This window comes from Lipophrys pholis, assembly GCF_963383615.2.
Source record: "Lipophrys pholis genome assembly, chromosome: 11".
NCBI classification, from domain to species: Eukaryota; Metazoa; Chordata; class Actinopteri; order Blenniiformes; family Blenniidae; genus Lipophrys; species Lipophrys pholis.
The window spans coordinates 23,094,294-23,111,303 of record NC_137631.1 but is presented as its reverse complement, the minus strand read 5'-3'; the positions used below and the strand labels follow the sequence as shown (position 1 = coordinate 23,111,303).

At 38.7% G+C, this 17,010-nt stretch overlaps 3 protein-coding genes across 3 annotated transcripts in view; 1 reads left to right on the top strand and 2 right to left on the bottom strand.

Annotated features, from left to right (window-relative positions):
- Window positions 1-395: 395 nt before the first annotated feature.
- On the top strand, window positions 396-2,359 carry exosc6 (exosome component 6). The gene is made up of 2 exons (XM_080475417.1): window positions 396-682; window positions 1,193-2,359. Exons 1-2 carry the CDS (start codon window positions 402-404, stop codon window positions 1,737-1,739), a joined length of 828 nt encoding a protein of 275 aa, XP_080331543.1. The 5' UTR covers window positions 396-401; the 3' UTR covers window positions 1,740-2,359.
- A 1,249-nt stretch (window positions 2,360-3,608) lies between these two features.
- Window positions 3,609-9,742, bottom strand: psme3ip1 (proteasome activator subunit 3 interacting protein 1). Its single transcript, XM_080474580.1, has 7 exons — window positions 9,687-9,742; window positions 7,434-7,570; window positions 7,213-7,311; window positions 6,207-6,330; window positions 5,167-5,304; window positions 4,996-5,087; window positions 3,609-4,272 (listed from the first exon to the last, which is right to left on the bottom strand). Exons 2-7 carry the CDS (start codon window positions 7,558-7,560, stop codon window positions 4,010-4,012), a joined length of 843 nt encoding a protein of 280 aa, XP_080330706.1. The 5' UTR covers window positions 7,561-7,570; window positions 9,687-9,742; the 3' UTR covers window positions 3,609-4,009.
- Window positions 9,743-15,472: 5,730 nt separating this feature from the next.
- cpne2 (copine II) overlaps window positions 15,473-17,010 on the bottom strand; it is a gene marked incomplete at its 3' end in the record, with an annotated part of 55,307 nt that continues 53,769 nt past the window's right edge. The window contains exon 16 of the mRNA XM_080474584.1: window positions 15,473-15,580. Within this exon, the coding sequence (XP_080330710.1) occupies window positions 15,473-15,580 (108 nt within the window). The remainder of the gene's footprint in view (window positions 15,581-17,010) is intronic.

Genomic DNA, 17,010 nt, shown 5'->3' with positions numbered 1-17,010 from the left:
CCTAATTGCTATGTGATGTATCACTCATTTAAAAATAGCCTATATTTTTAAGATATTACGTTAGCAATGAACATCTAATTTTCTTGCAACAATTTAATTGGTGTATTTTTAAATTAAATAACTGAACAGTGAGTACACAAGAACACATTGTATAAAAGGAAGACGAACTACAGGAGAAAAACACAAGTCAGATAATTATTATAATGTCCAACAATAAAATAATAGTCTTGTATATGGATTCCATTTAACCGAGCAAAAAAAAAAATGTATGTCAATGTGGATAGTGATTATGATATACAGTATATATCTGTATGATTTTGTGACTGTCACGTCATAGGAACTTTTCTCTTACCGCTGTGTTTCAAGGGGGACTGTAACACTTCCCCGAACTTCACTGCAGCATGCCTACCGACACGAAGCGCGTCCGTGGCCCGGAGGTTTCCCAGAGCCCGTCTCTGTTTCTGTGCCACCCCGCCACCGTGGTTCTCCCCTCACAAGGGCCAAGAGCGGACGGTCGGGAGCGGGACCAGGTGGACGTGAGGCCGGTTTTCGTGCGCTGTGGCCTGGTGAGCCAAGCTAAAGGCTCCGCGTACATCGAAGCTGGAAACACCAAGCTGATGTGCTGCGTTTACGGACCCCGGGAAACGGATCGGAAAGACGAGACAGATATGAAATGTGGAAGGTTTGTTGTCACATTTCAATACTTACGCACATTTAAATTCAATGTAGATATGTTGTGAAGAACAAAAATTGCCGTTTTACAGGTTTGAATTTATTTTAAAAATTGAGATTTATTTTTCAAGATTTGTTAACATAAGCACCGGTGAACTAGACTGAACAGTAATAAATAGCGTCACTAAACATGTCACAAAGTATGGTTTAAGTAATTATTGGCCAAAAAAACATCTATCTGATCGGCATGAACATTGTTTTGGCATTCAGTAATTTAGTTGAAAGCCAAACAGATGATTGGTTTATCATTCACTTATATTACAAAGTGTTTTAGAAAAGCATTAAAGATGGAAAAACTACACAGGAAAAAAAAAATCAACATTATAAAATAAATAAGACTAAAATGAGCATTTCAAAAAGGTTTTGAAAATAGAAGATAAAACTTTTTAAAGTACATTTTATTAAAACCACATAAATCTAACATTTTTTGATCTCCAAATTGTCTTTTCCTGTGTTGCAGACTGACGACTGATATGCGCTTTGCTCCGTTCGCCTGCCCAGAGAGGGGCTCCTGGATTCAAGGAAGCCAGGACAAAGACTTCTCCCTAATGCTACATGAGAGTCTTCAGCCGGCCGTGTGCCTTCACAAATACCCCCGCTCTCAGATTGAGGTCAACGTGATGATTCTGGAGAACAGCGGGTCGGTTCTGGCCCATGCAGTCACATGCGCTTCTCTTGCTCTGGCGGATGCGGGAATCGAAATGTACGATCTGGTGCTCGGTTGTTCCATCCGACAGGATGGCAGTTCTTACGTGGCTGATCCCTCTTACTTGGAGGAAAACTACAGCAGCTCAGTCGGTGGTGAGAACCAGGGTCGTCTCACTGTCGCGTTCCTTCCCAGTCTGAACCAGATTTCCGGGCTCCAGTCAGACGGAGAAATGACGGAAGAGACACTCACAGCCGGGGTTCGAGCCTGCATTGAAGGATGCTATAAACTGTACCCAGTCGTCCAACAAGCCCTGACCAAGGCTGTGCGCAAAGCCGCCCCCCCACCATCAGAGAGCTGAGAGCAGGACTGAGTCAGACCTGCTCGGTAGCTTTTCTTCAGTCCATACTTTGGACACATGACCAACATTTCTGTTTGCTAACATTTTCTCTCTATGTAAATTGACTTTTCGATTTAAGTCAATATATTTGTAATAAATATTTTTTAAAAAGTACAGTTTATCTTGTAATTAATGGTATCATCACTAGATGGCACTTGATGTTGGGTTAAAGATGGACTTGATCCCCCAGACAGGAAAATTTGAATATCAGAGCACATGACAAATATTAAAAGTTCAAGATGAATACAGTAATATAACTAATAAAAATATGGCAACTGACAATCTATAGAATGACGAATCATATTGACAGATGCAGATAAGTCAGTCCAGAGCTGCATGCGGTTAAAGCCAAACTGCTGTTGTACAATCTACTCATTCAAATTGGGCAACCTGATCTCTGTGAGCCAGACGTGCTAATAACAGAGTAATTTTATTTTGTGGAGTTCAGGATTATGACAGATAAGAGTGGAAATGAAATCTATAATATTCAAGGGAAAGTTAACTTAAAATACCTTTTAATATTTTATAGTGGTATTACCATCATTGTTTTCACAACTGTTGTGCATGAATAAAAACAACTGAAACATAATGTGCATACATGTTATTTGAGGTATTTCTGCTAAAGGAGTCTTTTCAGCAAGATTCACAATGTTTTAAGAGGTTATGTTCCAATTGCAACAATTTCATTTGATGAATTTTAGCACATTGCAAACCTAGAAACAAGGTGCAATATATATACAATTCTTGTTCAATGTCCATCAATATAACCTCAGACAATAAGCAGAATGAGGCAGTTCCGAAATACTTTTTTTGTGTGATGTGCTTCGAGGACCAAAAGATATTCAAGTTCCTTCAGCTCAGTCTTGCAATACATGTTTACTCCACAAGAAAGAGTATTGAGTCACTCAAATTGTCAATGCAATAATGAGTGAAGCTTTTGGCTTTTTCAAAGTGATGTAGTCTACATGATGAGCAGGTTTAAACCATTTACCCACCGGCTACAATCTGGACCAAGGTGAAGATCCCAAAGTCTGAAAGCCAGACTATAAACTGACTGACATTAAAGTGACTCAACACTGCCATTCTAAGGCTTACCACTTCGGTCCTCATCGTTTTTTTTTTTTTTTTACCTTTGTTGTTGCATTTTTTCTTGCTTCATTTTGTATTTGGTTGACCGAATAAACTACAACTAATACTACTACTATGTAAAGTAGAGGCATGAACTAAAGTAAGTACCATCTATGATTTTGAAAACATGTTTCTAAGAATCAAAATAAATATAAAAAAAAAGAAACTTATTGTGTTGTACTCACACACGCATACATCTCACAGCAAGAAAACAAAAGTTATTTCTTTATTTCTTTGACCAACAAAACAGCACTCCATCACCTGAGAAAGCAGCAAACGTTACACCATCTTTCCAGAATGATGACTTTAAAACAATCAACGTACTGGTGAGTAATCACATTGAAATTCACACAATTTTTGTTTTTTCCATATCAGTCAATCTGGAGTAACTCCAATGAAATGGGAGAGAGAGAGAGAGAGAGAGAGAGAGAGAGAGAGAGAGAGGGAGAGAGAGAGAGAGTGTCCTGCTCGCCCTCCTCGTCTGCTCATTGTTTAAAGATTTGAGTTATGTGACAGTCTAAAGCAGTCTCCTCCTTTGCTCCACAGCTGTCAATCACTGCTCCCTCAGCCAATAGCACAGCTTGCGGTCGCTGTGGGTCGGTTTGGAAGGGGGGGTGTGGTGGGGGGGCGGGATGTCGTCAGGGTGGGCAGTGCGGGATTGCTTGCTCAGCCTAAACTGTGTGAGATGCAATTGGAGGGAGGAAGGAAGGTTGGAGGTGTCATGTTGGAGTGCCACAATAACCACAACAAGAAAACAAAAACAGACAGATGCACAGACGTAGTTCAGAATAGACTTTCAATTGGTTTCAGCTTTATTGCGCTGAACTTTGAGGACAAAGAGCAACTCACAGCTGTGAATACAACGCAGTTACTGAAAGCTGTGTGTTGCAAGTGTATAAGAAACATGACATGATTTATCATCCTCAACATGTACGATTGTTTCGTATGTGTGTACTTCTGCATCAGTTTACGTATATATGATCTTTTTTTTTTTTCCCCACTGCTGTGGGTCGACTCTATCTCACGTGAGGTTACCTTTTCTTACTAAACTTAAGATCTGCAAACACGTTTACTTTCTGTGTATGTATGTGTGTGTTTGACTCTTATCTGTAGGCCCTGTTGTGGCGGGGGTACGGCGACATAGTTGCGTCCACGCTACCTTCGCTGTCCGAGCTGCTGTCGGAGTCGCTGCTGCCTGAATAAGCACTGAGTCCCGGTAAAACGCCCACGCACACAGCGGCCGACGGCAGGTGCAGAACGCCTTGACCCGAGCTCAGGGGGGCCGCCATTGTCTTCGATGTCAAGCCGGGTACCGTCAGCTGAGCTTCAGCTGCCCCTGCTGCTCCTCCTGCTCCGCACTCCTGTTCTGAACACCACAACAAACTGTGAGATTCAGAGAAACTACTCACCCCGGTACATTAAGTGACCAAAGATTTGGATTGAAACATTCGCATGCAGGTTGTAAAGATGCATTCATGAGCAACTGGAGAGGAAAGTTCAAACTTGTAAAAGGGAAATGCATCAATAAGCCTGTAGAACTCACTGCGATCTCACATAAATTAAGTAACGACAAGGGTCGAGATGAAGAATTCCAGTTAGTGAGTCTTTCAGCACCCAATTAGTGCATCTTTGTAGTGAAAAGTGACAAATTGTTTTCAAACATATACTCTGAAATTCCATCCTATTATCATTGTTTATAAAGTAACAGAAATTCTGTAACTGTATTTCAGCTCATATCTAAACTGTCATTATACAAAATTGGTATATAGTATGCAATAATTATAGGGAGCTGAAATACACTTAAAATAATGTCCAAACAAGTAAAAGGTGAGGAACAATTTACCAATACTCTTTTCAGTACAACCTCAAAACAAAGGTTATCAGAAGATTATTAGTTACTGTGAAATCTGAGTAAGCTTGCACCAAACTCTCTCAAACTCATTTTTAGCTGAGCTCCTCCGTGACAAGTTTGTGCAGTTTTCTTTCCTATATTGACAGAATCTCAGACTTTGGATTTATATGACAAACGCGCTCCATCTGTGAGAGGAATCTGTCTGTCTGGTCCAACCAGCCTCAGACTGCAGCCCACCTGAGTGTCTGTCTCCATTTCCGGTCATCTCTGTAGCTGCTGTTGTTACTTCCACCTTCTGTTTCTTACTGCTGTCCGAAGACTGCGAGGAACTAGGTGAGAGAAAAATAAAAGACTGAAGAACATTCAAAGCCATTTCATTTCGGTTAAAGAATGAGACTGTGTGTGTACCTGCGTCTTTTAACAGCTCCGGCTAATAAATGAGCTTGAGAGAGGAGACTAGTTCTTTGTTGCGGCCCTGAAGGTTTAGGCGCAGACTTTTTTTCGGGTTCTCGTTTACTGTCTACAGCTGCTTGCTTCACCCGAGCGCTGTGACAATGCAGTGTTAAGGTTTATTATATACTACGAAGGAAGGGCAGGTGGAAAAGCAGCGACCCGTTCAACAGATGCTATACTCTCTGTGTATGGCTCCATCACTGTGCTGGATTAAAAGAGGGATTTCAGAGGCAAAGAGAAGCACAAAGGCAGAGTGAGGAAAAGACAGTGACTCGCATCGAGAGCCTGATGATGTGTGATGAAAAAGGGTGAAGAGTTCATGGAATACAGAGAGGGCCAGACCTCGAAAGACACAAGGTTAATAAATAATAAATAAATAAATAAATAATGTCAAATGACACAGGGAGAAAGTATTGAATATTTACTGAAATGTCCAACTTAAGTGTGCTTTTGGTTCATTTTTCCTCACAAACTATCTTCACATCTTCTCTGAACTCTGATCTTTAGTTCTTTCCCCAGATTTTCCCTTTGACTCGCATCATTTCTGTTCTTGGCAGCTTTCTTTTCTTTTCTTTTCCTAAACCACTTGATAGGTTTCCTCAGATGTGTTCTGGCTCACTGTGTTGTTGAAATATCCACCTTCTTCTCATCTTCACCATCCTGACAGATGACAACAGATTTCTTATTATTACTATTCTTTTCAACATTTTAAACTGAAAGTAAAAATTTGCTCTTGAAGCAGCTTCACTGTTTGAATTTGAGTTTGGATCAATATTAAATGTGAAGTGAAAAAAACAACAACAAATAAACACTGACCAGTATTTAAGTTTTTACAAACAGTTTCTTGTCGACGCGAATCTTTTTCCTCCAAATTGTTATGCGCCGTTCTGTGGCCTCCCTCCATTCCTCATTTCTTAAAAGAAAGTAAAACAAATTAAACTATTCCAACCGTATATGATGATTATTATCAACCTGTCAGCATGTATGTAAAGGATATTCTGTACTCCAATAGCTCCTTCTTCTCCTCGTCTCTGCGCTGCTTCTCCACCAGGCACTGTTGCCGGGAGACCTCGTCCAAGAAACTGGTCTCATCCTCGTCCAATCCCCTCACCATGTTTTCTGTCACCATGGAAACATGTTTTCAACACATGGCAGAGAAGGGACTGAATGCCCCTCCCCACACACAAAGCAAGCTGTGATGGTCGTGCCTTAAAACAAACAACACCGATCTTTGAAGAGATGAAACATGTTATTGGGACGATTTAAGATCGTGAATGTTTGGAGGAAATCAATGTTGGTTCTGTGCAGTTTGGGTTTATCAGCAAGTAAGATATGCTTGAAAAAAATAATGGCTGAATAGATACTGCAAAAAAGAGACATTTAATTATATATGTTCTGTAATGAAATAGAACTTGAAGCACTTCAATGGGGAATCCCTGCAGAAGAAATGCATAGAAAGGATGTAAAATACTTAGTTTTACAAGTTATATTAGTATTATTTGGCAGCATTTCAGCAAGTAAACAATATGTCCACAGGTTTAAACACAAATACATTCCTACACAAAACACGCCAACAGTTTGAAACTCAGCTCAAGGTCAAATCAGGTCAAGGAAATTTACTGGAATCAGGCATGCCTTTCAGCAATGACAACTGGTATGTGCTCCAAACAGACATGATAGTTAATATAGGGTGACAAAGCAGAAAAGTCCACCTCTGTGTGTAAAACAATCACAAATGATTTCCCAGCCAGCTTAAAAAAATTTATATTATCATTAAATATTTGAAATGATTGACCAGACTTCTGAACACGTCATCAGGATTACGTCTGCATTGAAAAAGCTCCTGGGAAAAACTGACCACACATCTGCAAACATCGTCCATAAACGTCATCTGAAGATGTTTCCCTATTTTAATGTGAACAAGACCGACATTCACTATAAAACCACATGAATGTAGAGCAGAGCAGCAAAAGAACGAAGGGGGTTAATTCAAAGACCCACTGAATTTAAGTTGCTCCTCAAATTCCTCTTGCTTCTTATCTTTCTGCTCCTGGAGCCGCTCAAAGAGGGAGCGATTGTCATACTCCTCCTCTGGTACCTCTGACAGGAATACATACACACAAGAATGGTTAGAATTTTATAGTTGCAGGTATCTCAGGCGTTTGTTTTGTTTTAGATCTGTGTGTGTGTGAGCGAGTGAGCAAGCGTGCGTGTGTCATTACCCTCTGGATCATCAGGTTTTCGGACTTTCTCCCATTCTTCTTGCCTCTTCTTTCTTCTCTCATCAAGCTCTGCTTCCGACACAAACTTCCTGCTGAGGTCGACACCTGCTGATTCTTCACCCGCCATTACAACTACCCTGCAAAGACAAAAAGGCTGACAAACTACAAACATATCCTCCTGAGATACTCTATATAGACATGTATGTTCAGTCTAAATTTGAGGATTTTAAATAAGCACCTTTATGAACTTGCTTACTTTAACTTACTTACACTTTTTATTGTAGTTTCATGGTGCACTGACGGCATTTCTAAAATACTTTAAATCTATTTTCGGGGGAGAGTGCATCTTTGAGAAATCAGTGATGCTTGTTTGTGTATTACAATGTAATATGGTGGCTTAAGAAAATACATGCTATATTAAATAGAGCTATTATGCAGGATAAATGTAAGGATAAAACTAATAATTGATCATTTTCAGAATGCCAAATTATCTGGGATCCAGAGTGCACATCGCTGATGTTCAGGTCTGGGATGTGTGTGTTTTCGTTGAAATTGAAAAATGCATCTCTAAAGTGCCACACTTTCATTGAAGAAAAAAAGAGAAACACATCGAAAGAAACACAAAAACATAAATTCTGTGCTTGTTTTATTTGTTTTGGTGTGCAAGCCTTTGGATTTTTTCCAAATAATTTTTGCACCTTGTGTTTCCTCTCGTTTTATCCCTCTTGTATTGAACTTCTGTTATTGTACACGTCTTTGCAATTGTTTAGAGGTGGAGAGTTTCTCAACAGATCCAGTGTATTTATTGTGATTTTATTTTGGTCATTTTGCATCTACCAATAACCATTCGGCGTTAGTTATGCTTGTTAATTGTATTGTCTTGTATTCATATGCATCTAACTTGTATGTGTCTTGTTTGCGTGTGTTTGCTGCCACTTTGCCGATGTCAAGTCCTTCAGTCAAAAGTCTTATATTGTCCCAAAGAGAAAAGGCTAAAGGTCAGTGTTCATCTTGACTCCATGTCACTCAAGACATTAAATCAGGCCAGAACTCTGGGTGTAATTACGTACTCATACCTGAAATTCAACAACTAAATTAAAACAATAACAAAATCAGCTTACGACTATCTGAAAAATACTGTAAAAATTAAAGGATTTCTGACAGTACAAAATCCAGAAGACTTGTTCATACGTTTATTTTCACTAGGCTGGATTAATATAAGTGTGTTTACAGGTCTCCGTATAAAGTCTGTTAGACAGCTGCAGCTGATCCAGAACGCTGTGCAAGAGTCGAGTGTGTCAAAGGATCGACTTCAAAATCTTACTTCTTGTCAAAAAAGCTTTAAATGGTCTCTGGGCTAAATACAGCTCAGATTTACTTGTATAATATGAAACCTTCAGACCCCTGAGGTCCTCAGGAAGAGGTTTAATGAGTGTTATCGTCAGAAGAAAACAAAGTGAAGCAGTTTTAAGTTCCTATGCTCTTCAACTGCAGCACAGACTTCATGAACACCTCAGGACTCCTGACACACTCACTTCTTTTAAAAAAATCCCTAAAACACTTATTTGGCCCAGGCTTAAGAATAAACAATAGATTTTACTAATTCAATTACCTTTGAAGCTTTTATTTAAATCATTCTACTTTTCATGCCTTTCTCAATTGCCTTATTTTAATGAATTCCATAATCTCAATCTATCATGATGAAGATTCTTAATTGCTTTGTTTTAATGAATGTCCATTATCTCATTGGAAAGCCTTGTGTCTGAATGGTGCTATAGAAATAATTTGACCTAACCTGACAAACATCTTGCTTGAAGGGTAGTTTAAAACAAAGGTTAACTCCGGCCATCTGGGATATAGTTTATATTAATATTGCAGACGTAAATGGGCCTGTGGATGGACGTCGTTTCTCAAGAGCAGCGATAAGAACGCTTGTCTCAAAGGAAAGATGGCAGACGAAAGGCAGCGGGCACGATGTATTACTAGTTATACGAGAACAACAGTATTATTAATATGCAATAGCAGTTAGGGTTTGAACATCCTGGTGTTTTAATAAATTCCATAGAGCTATTAAAGCTCCTGACCTGCAGACGGCTAGCATTAGCAGTTAGCATTAAAAGTGTCACCCTCGCTGCGTGCGACAGAAAAAGCCTGTGATGTCGACAACGTAGCGGCTTTTAAAAGCACAACTTAATGTCACGTTACAGGCTATTTCACATCGCGTCAGATAACGTGAGTGTGGCTTTAACTCACCGTGCAGTGGGCTAGCCGATAAACTGCAGCCTCAAATCAATAGCCTTCTGCGTCACAACAAAATTGGCTCGTCACGAATGTCGGCGGACAACATTAGTTCCTACCCGGTTTTCCTGCATTATACCGTGAGGAGCGAAGCCTGGACTGATGGTCAAACACTGTATTGTCTCCCCCTTCTCTCCTCTGACTAATGCTGAACAGAAAATACACATTAAATTACATTGAATCCATCTTGACACATCACTGAAATTACCCTACACCAAACTTAAAATGAAAAAAAAAAAAAAATAATCACACACACAATAATAAAAGTATACCTTGCTGCCTTTTCCACTGCCTCGAATTTCATCAAACTCGTTCTTAAAATTAATTAAACTCTCCCGTTAATTTTGCCGTTTTTCAGTTTTTTTTCTCTTAACTTTGTATCGCTTTTACTTTACCATTACTACTACACTACTGTCTTTTTCGTTTTTAGCAAAATATTAGCATTTCCGGTTAACATTAAAGAACAAAAATAAAACATAAAAATATCAAAACATGACAAGAATAAACACATTAAACAATGAACTAAAACAACAGGAACAATCATTATTTGCAATAACTAAAGAATAAACAACATTGAAGTTACTTACACCATCCAATATTAAAACAGATAGAAATGTCACAATAAATAGAGCAAGCACACAGACAATAACTAAAACAAAAAATAGAGAGAAAACGTTTTCAAACAGGCAATCTACTGAACATCACATTGTCATTCATAGAGATTTACCATAAAATATAAATAAACAATGCAATACATGTGACAACACACTGTGCATTATTTTATTTGTTTATTTTATCTATTTTTATGAGCCATTGTTTGACCTCTTTCGTAGACTATGATCTTTGCAGCAAACGCAATTTTTATTGCATAATGTTTTGCACAAATTTAATGTAGAATTTTAGAAATGGTGCACTCACAATTAGTTCACACATTTGATTATATGCACTGTGCATATAATGCCAGATACAGCGTTGTTATTGCCAACATCTGTTCAGTGCATCCAAAAAGCCATGTACTGGCAAAAGAATACGACTATAGTATAATAACATGGGGCATCTGTTATAAAGGTTTTAATTACAACAACTATTATTCAATTTCCAATTTCATTAGTACTTATAAAGTGTTGCATTACTTAAGCAGTGTCTTTAATTTGTCTCCTGTCTCTGTAAAAGTCCTTCACTTGGCAATATACAGAAAGGTTAGCTTAAGGTATTTATTTATTCGTTGCTTGTGTTGGGGTGACGTCATGTGGAAAATAATTGTATTGCAGCTAACTAATTAATCCCAGATTTTTTTTCTTCTAATCACAAATTAAGCATCAAGGTCGCGCGCGCGCGCGCGCGCACACACACACACACGCACACACACACACACAGAGTGAGAGAGAGAGAGAGAGAGAGAGAGAGAGAGAGAGAGAGAGAGAGAGAGAGAGAGAGAGAGCGACAACACATTTTAAAATATTTTTATTCAGTATCCAAATCACGTCATTGTCATATGGCAATGGTTCCAGCATACCACAAGTTTGATCAAGCAGCATAGAAGATGGATGGATGGAATTAAAAATAATCTGTATTCTAATGAAAAATAGGGGCATTTACGGTATATGGATGTAGTTTCACATTTAACGGAAACTCATTGTGGGTGTTAACCCTTTGTGAGACACTCATTGTAAAAATGAAAGTGTTGATAATTCAAGGCTTTCAAACTTTAAAGGTCAGTCTTACAAAAACATAATTAGACACCTTTTATAAACAATGAAATCTGTAGATTATTGTTAAACTGACCACATTACATTGTGTCTGACTGGATTTGTTAAATGTGGCTTTTACTCTCTTCAGTACTACTTATCTCAGAATACCCAATTAAGGAAATAAGTATTATGAAGGTGACTTTCCATGTCCAATTTGGGATATGTTGGTGTGCCCTTGTTTTTATAGTTTTTGAAGTGCCTCAGTCAAGTGCATTGAGGGACAATAAGAGATGCCAAATAGAAATGCCAAAATTGTAATTATGTTAATGTGAGATTATACTGTAAAAAAATGGGATTATTAATTCATATTGTGAGTGTCACCAATTGGCAATTGCCAGTTAATTATTACCTCATGAATAATATGGCTATATGGTCATATAAAGAAAATAAATGGTTATTGCTTGATCTGTCTCTCCATTCCTTTGTAGAGGCTTATATTAGATGTTATTCTGTTGTTACTTCACATGAAAAATGGGAATCTAATGAAATTAAAAACTACACTTTTAATTTAGATTATTAGTATAATGTATTAAGACCAAACTTGTGTGTTTGGAAAAGAGCATCACATTTAAGATCAAAATTTGAAGTTTGCTCTCAATGAAGTTTATGCATGAATGAAATTTCCAAGTGAAAAATACAACACTCTGGTATTAATCCATGTCAAACAGGTTGGTCTTTCAACCAAATAGCATCTTTCTCTTCCTCCAGATGATTCATCATGCACTCTGTTGCTGCAGCATATAATAATCCAGTCAAATGTGAAACAGGGAGACTTAATCCACCAGGCAAAAACAAAGAATGAGGTTGAGGTGTGTTTCTTTTCTGTCATTAGGATCTGGTATGAGCACTCTTTCCTCACAGTAAGAAACCCCCCAGTCCTCGCTTAGCTTGGGGACACTCTGAGGGGACTTTACTGTCCAAAAACATGCATTTGAGATCAATCAGTGTCTCTAAATGACCAGTAAGTGTGAATACATGAGTCTGTCTCATGGTGTTTGCCCTGTGATCATGGACTTGCGACCCGTCCACGGTGCTCATTCACAGTGAGGTATGATTGGTGCCAGCCTCCAGATGGATGGACGACTGCATTGGTACCTGCTGGTGTCTCCCTTGTCTAAAATTTCATGTCTCTTTTCTTGTCTTTCTCTCTACATCTTGACCTTATTTCATGTCTCCTGAGTTTGGTCCATCTCCTATTCTGGATTTAGGCTCAATATCTGTGTCACCTTCTGTCCCATGAGGGCTTTTCTGAGGATTTCAGGACTGTGTCACTGTTGGCTTCACGATGATGAAGAAATATAATGGATCTCCTTGTCAAGGTGTTCAGTAAAATGTACCTGCAACTTTTATAGTTATGCTATAACGATACAGGCTCGTATCTGATTATCAATATGAAATTAGAAACCCAATGTCGAAGACGTCAGGCTGTATGTATAATCTGAAGTCAGTGCACATGCTTTGTCTCAAGCCAACCAGAAATGTTTTGCTGAATACCAGAATGTCTTACAATAATTGCGGTCTTTAAACAAACATGTGCGAGTTAGAATCTTTTAAACTGAGTGGTCAGTCTTTCAGTTTAAACAGTCTGCATCCATCACACCAACATTACATAGGAATCAGTTCTAAATACTTGTTTTAATAATGAAAGATAATCTCTTTCTCTGCTTTCCCAGCATGAATGCAGCTAAGTGGACATAAATAAGGCATCCTGTATGAGACAGACTATTTAAAGTAATTCTCTCGCCTCCAGGTGTCCCCCCTAAGGCTGAGTGTAATTTGTGCTCAGGTAAAGGAGCGAGGGATCGGGACAGAGTAAAGTTTGAACTGGGTTTGTTTCACTGTTCTTCTTTCAAATGTCAAGAAGGTATACGTTCTTCCCCCCTCAGGCATTAAAAGAATGAGGGGTTTGGTTTTGGTCGCCAATAGTCCTGTTCAGTTATAGTTCTTGTTCTGAAATGTTTTTTGTTAGTTACTGTAGCTTCAGTGGAAGTTGGATTGGCCCTGTCTCTGCATTGTTTTGTTTGGCCCGAGTTATTATCAGTGATTTACTTTAAATGCAATATAAGGTATTTGTTAGACATTCCTATATTATTTTTTTGACTTGAACAACGTTCCTTTATTTCAAAAGACCTTGTCAAACACAATAGATTCTGAGACACTTTTTATATATCAGATGGATATCACTTTTTCAATTTTGGAGGATATGGAAACTATTGTACTCCTTCGATCAGAAACTATAATTAACCTTTAATTACTGTTTTTCTTCTCATGTATGTCAAATGCTGCTGTTGTCTGTATCTTTATATTAACTTATCAGTCTGCAGCATTCTGTGATTTTTGGGGTGGGCTTTTGTTGTTGCTGTTTATTTTTCTTCTTTTTTTTTCTCAGTCGTTTGTTCTAAAACTGAAAAAGAGTATTAAAAAAATGCTTCACAGAGCTGAGCAGCTGTTTTAGGAAGAAACATGAGGTCGGTTTGCTGTCGCTCACTGGAGTCTTTCTGGTTTGTTTTATGAAACAAATATTTGAACAGATCCGTCTGTGAAAGAAACACACTATGGTTTTATTCTACAAGGTTGGATTATGGCCCCTACGGCTCCAATGTCCATAGAGATTCAGATTTCATTGACATTTCCTTCACTTTATTCACCTGAGTGTGGACAAAGACACAACTTTATAAAATTAACGGCAACACATTGGGTACAAACATTGCACAGCAATACACATGGTTTAATCACACAATTCAGCACTGCATAAAAAGTACATTAAAAACATCAGAAACGTTGGTTCATCATAACATAAATAGCATAATAGAAATGTACATTCGATATCTGCATATCTGAAACCTCCCTGCCTCCGCTCACTAAAACACCAACAGTTACAGCCTGTGTTCGTACATCTTTCACGTAATATCTTCTCTGCTTTCCAAGGGATCTCATAAAATATTTACATAATCTGCTAAATACATCATTTGTAAAATTAAATCATGCGTTTGTGATCTTCAGCGTCCGTCTGTAAACAGTGAGTAGATATTGGCAACATGCAGGGTGAACAGAAGTCATAAAAAATACAAGGATTTTGCAAAAGCTGGGAAAATGGTCCCATACATATCTATATAGCAACCTATTGAGTTGACACAGTATCCTACATCTATCCTGTGTTAGTGCTACAGCTGCCACCACGGCCTCACTCTCCTCCGATTCTGTCAGTTAAATACAGCATTAAACCAGCTTTCCAGACAACTAGAGATCCACACTTTTAATTAAAAACCTCCGCTTAGTGAAAGAGCAAAGTTGAAGAATTAAGTTCCCCGTGATGACTCCATCTGTGAGTAAACCAACCAAACAGCCTCCAAAGGAGCCGTACAACAACAGGAAAGAAACGACCACTGAGAAAGCTCATCCTCTTCTGAGGACCTATATGCATCACATGATATCAACCACATACACACACACACACACACACACACACACACACACACACACACACACACACACACACACGCACACACACACACACACACACACACACACACACACACACACACACACACACACGCACACACACACACACATACACATGCAAAAGGAAAAAAAAAAAATAATCCTCACGAATCAAGATATTTCTCATCCCTCAAAAAATAAAAAAAATAAAAAATAAATAAATAAAATAAAAGTCCAGTTCTTTACCTGCGTATCTTTGAGACAGTTTCGACATGCAACATCCGGTGCTCATCTTCATCATCACAGATCTTTGTGCTGGAAAGCTTCACCTCCTAAAAGCAACACTTTCTGAGGGAGTCACACGAGAAAGTGACCTAACACTCTTTGACCATACAGAACGTTGCAAATATAATGGAAGGGATGTCTTCAATGTTTAATTTGTTTTGTCCACAATTCTCACTTTTGTTCACAGCTGACATTTACAATTTCATTTTGTACTGCTCGCCATAAACAAGAGGAGAGGTTGTGTCCGGCGGCTGCAGGAACCCGTCACTCGGGTGTAGAATTACGAGGCGGTAAGTTCCTCTGTTTAAAGTACTGGGTGACCTGCTGAGGCAGCTCGGCCAGGACCGACTTAGCCAGTGTCTCCTTGGGCGCCTAGAGAGTGAAAAATAAACAGGAAACACAAACACACAATGTAAAATGTGGGATTAAAAAGATAAAATAAAGTTAGGTTTTATTCTTCAGAACGTTTCATGATTGAAGTATCTGGACCTACGCGGAACACTTGGTCCTCAGAAGGCTGCTTACTGGAGGTTCTGAGGTTTTTCTTTCAGCTTTCAAGCTCCTCTCATGTGGAACCAGCTCCTAGTTTCAGTTAGGGAGGCTGACAGTCTCTACTTTGAAGGTTAGGCTTAAGGTTTTTCTTTATAATAAAGCTCACAGTTAGTGCTGGCTCAGGCCAAACTGGACCATTTTCTAGTGAATCTGCTATAGGTTTAGACAGCTGAGAGACCCACATTGAGCTTCCTTACTTTCTCACTCTCCATACAAAGATATTTCACTAACATTCTGGTTTCTTCTTGTTAAAAGTTTTTGGAGATTCTGATAAATGTGATGTGCTTTTAAAAACATCTTTTTATATATATTTGACCACACAAGGAAAGTGACACGGCAACACAAAGAATACGTTTGAATCCAGAGGAAAGCCTTTACAGCCTCAGGGAGAACATGCACCGCAAAACAAAAAAAGAGAATTAGACATCTTACAGTAGATGTGTTAAATCACAACTGTTGATCGATCGGTGTAATGCTTTTAACCTATTCACGCCTCCATTTACTTTGATTTTATGGCTGCAGAATTGTAAAAAATAACTAACTATCCATAACTGGCAGTTCTTGGATATTATTGTGTATTTTTGACTGTAATGGGAAGCTCATGGTACAAATGTGTGACATGGGGGTCATTATAATGAATAGTGCATAAACACGTTCTAATCTTTTAGTTTTTGGCAGTTTTTGTTATATATTCTAGACACCATGAATAGTCCTGGAGTTATGATAGTTAAAAATACGGATGCCAACTCCTGTCAGTGGTGCCAGAATAGAAATATAAAGGTTAACTGAATTAAGCAAATTTCTTGGAATACAGAGCGAACACATTTAGTTTTAATAAACAAACTTTCCAAGTCTCCAATCACCACCCTGCCAGCCCCATGACAATAATTAGTAGTGAAAGTTTCCCTGCCAGCAGAGCTCATCATTTCAGTTTACTCTCATTTCCTCTCAGTCTTAGCTTCTTTTTTTTTTCTTCCTTCTTTTTCTTCTTCCTCTCTCTTCAGTCTCTCACCCTCCCACCACCAGCCTGGAACCGAGCCAGTAAACACTGTCTGTTCCTCCCATCACAGAGGAAGTCAGCTCGCCCACCAGCAGCCCACCCACTCACTCACCCACACGCACAAAAATATTCACATGAAAACATAACCAGAAAGAGTCCTCCCGTGGACAGTATGAAAGTGTGCACTCACTAATTGCTCACCTGCAGAATAATGTACGCACAAACCCTCGTTAACACCCTGCATGTGCAC

Bases quoted from the DNA above. Each gene is read 5' to 3' on its own strand.
- exosc6 (XM_080475417.1), top strand. From the start codon at position 402: ATGCCTACCGACACGAAGCGCGTCCGTGGCCCGGAGGTTTCCCAGAGC. The intron at 683-1,192 runs GTTTGTTGTCAC...CCTGTGTTGCAG, and splicing joins ACAGATATGAAATGTGGAAG to ACTGACGACTGATATGCGCT.
- psme3ip1 (XM_080474580.1), bottom strand. From the start codon at position 7,560: ATGGCGGGTGAAGAATCAGCAGGTGTCGACCTCAGCAGGAAGTTTGTG. The intron at 6,331-7,212 runs GTGGGTCTTTGA...CCATGGTGACAG, and splicing joins TGAGGAGCAACTTAAATTCA to AAAACATGGTGAGGGGATTG. The intron at 5,305-6,206 runs ATCCTTTACATA...GCATTGTCACAG, and splicing joins GAGCTATTGGAGTACAGAAT to CGCTCGGGTGAAGCAAGCAG.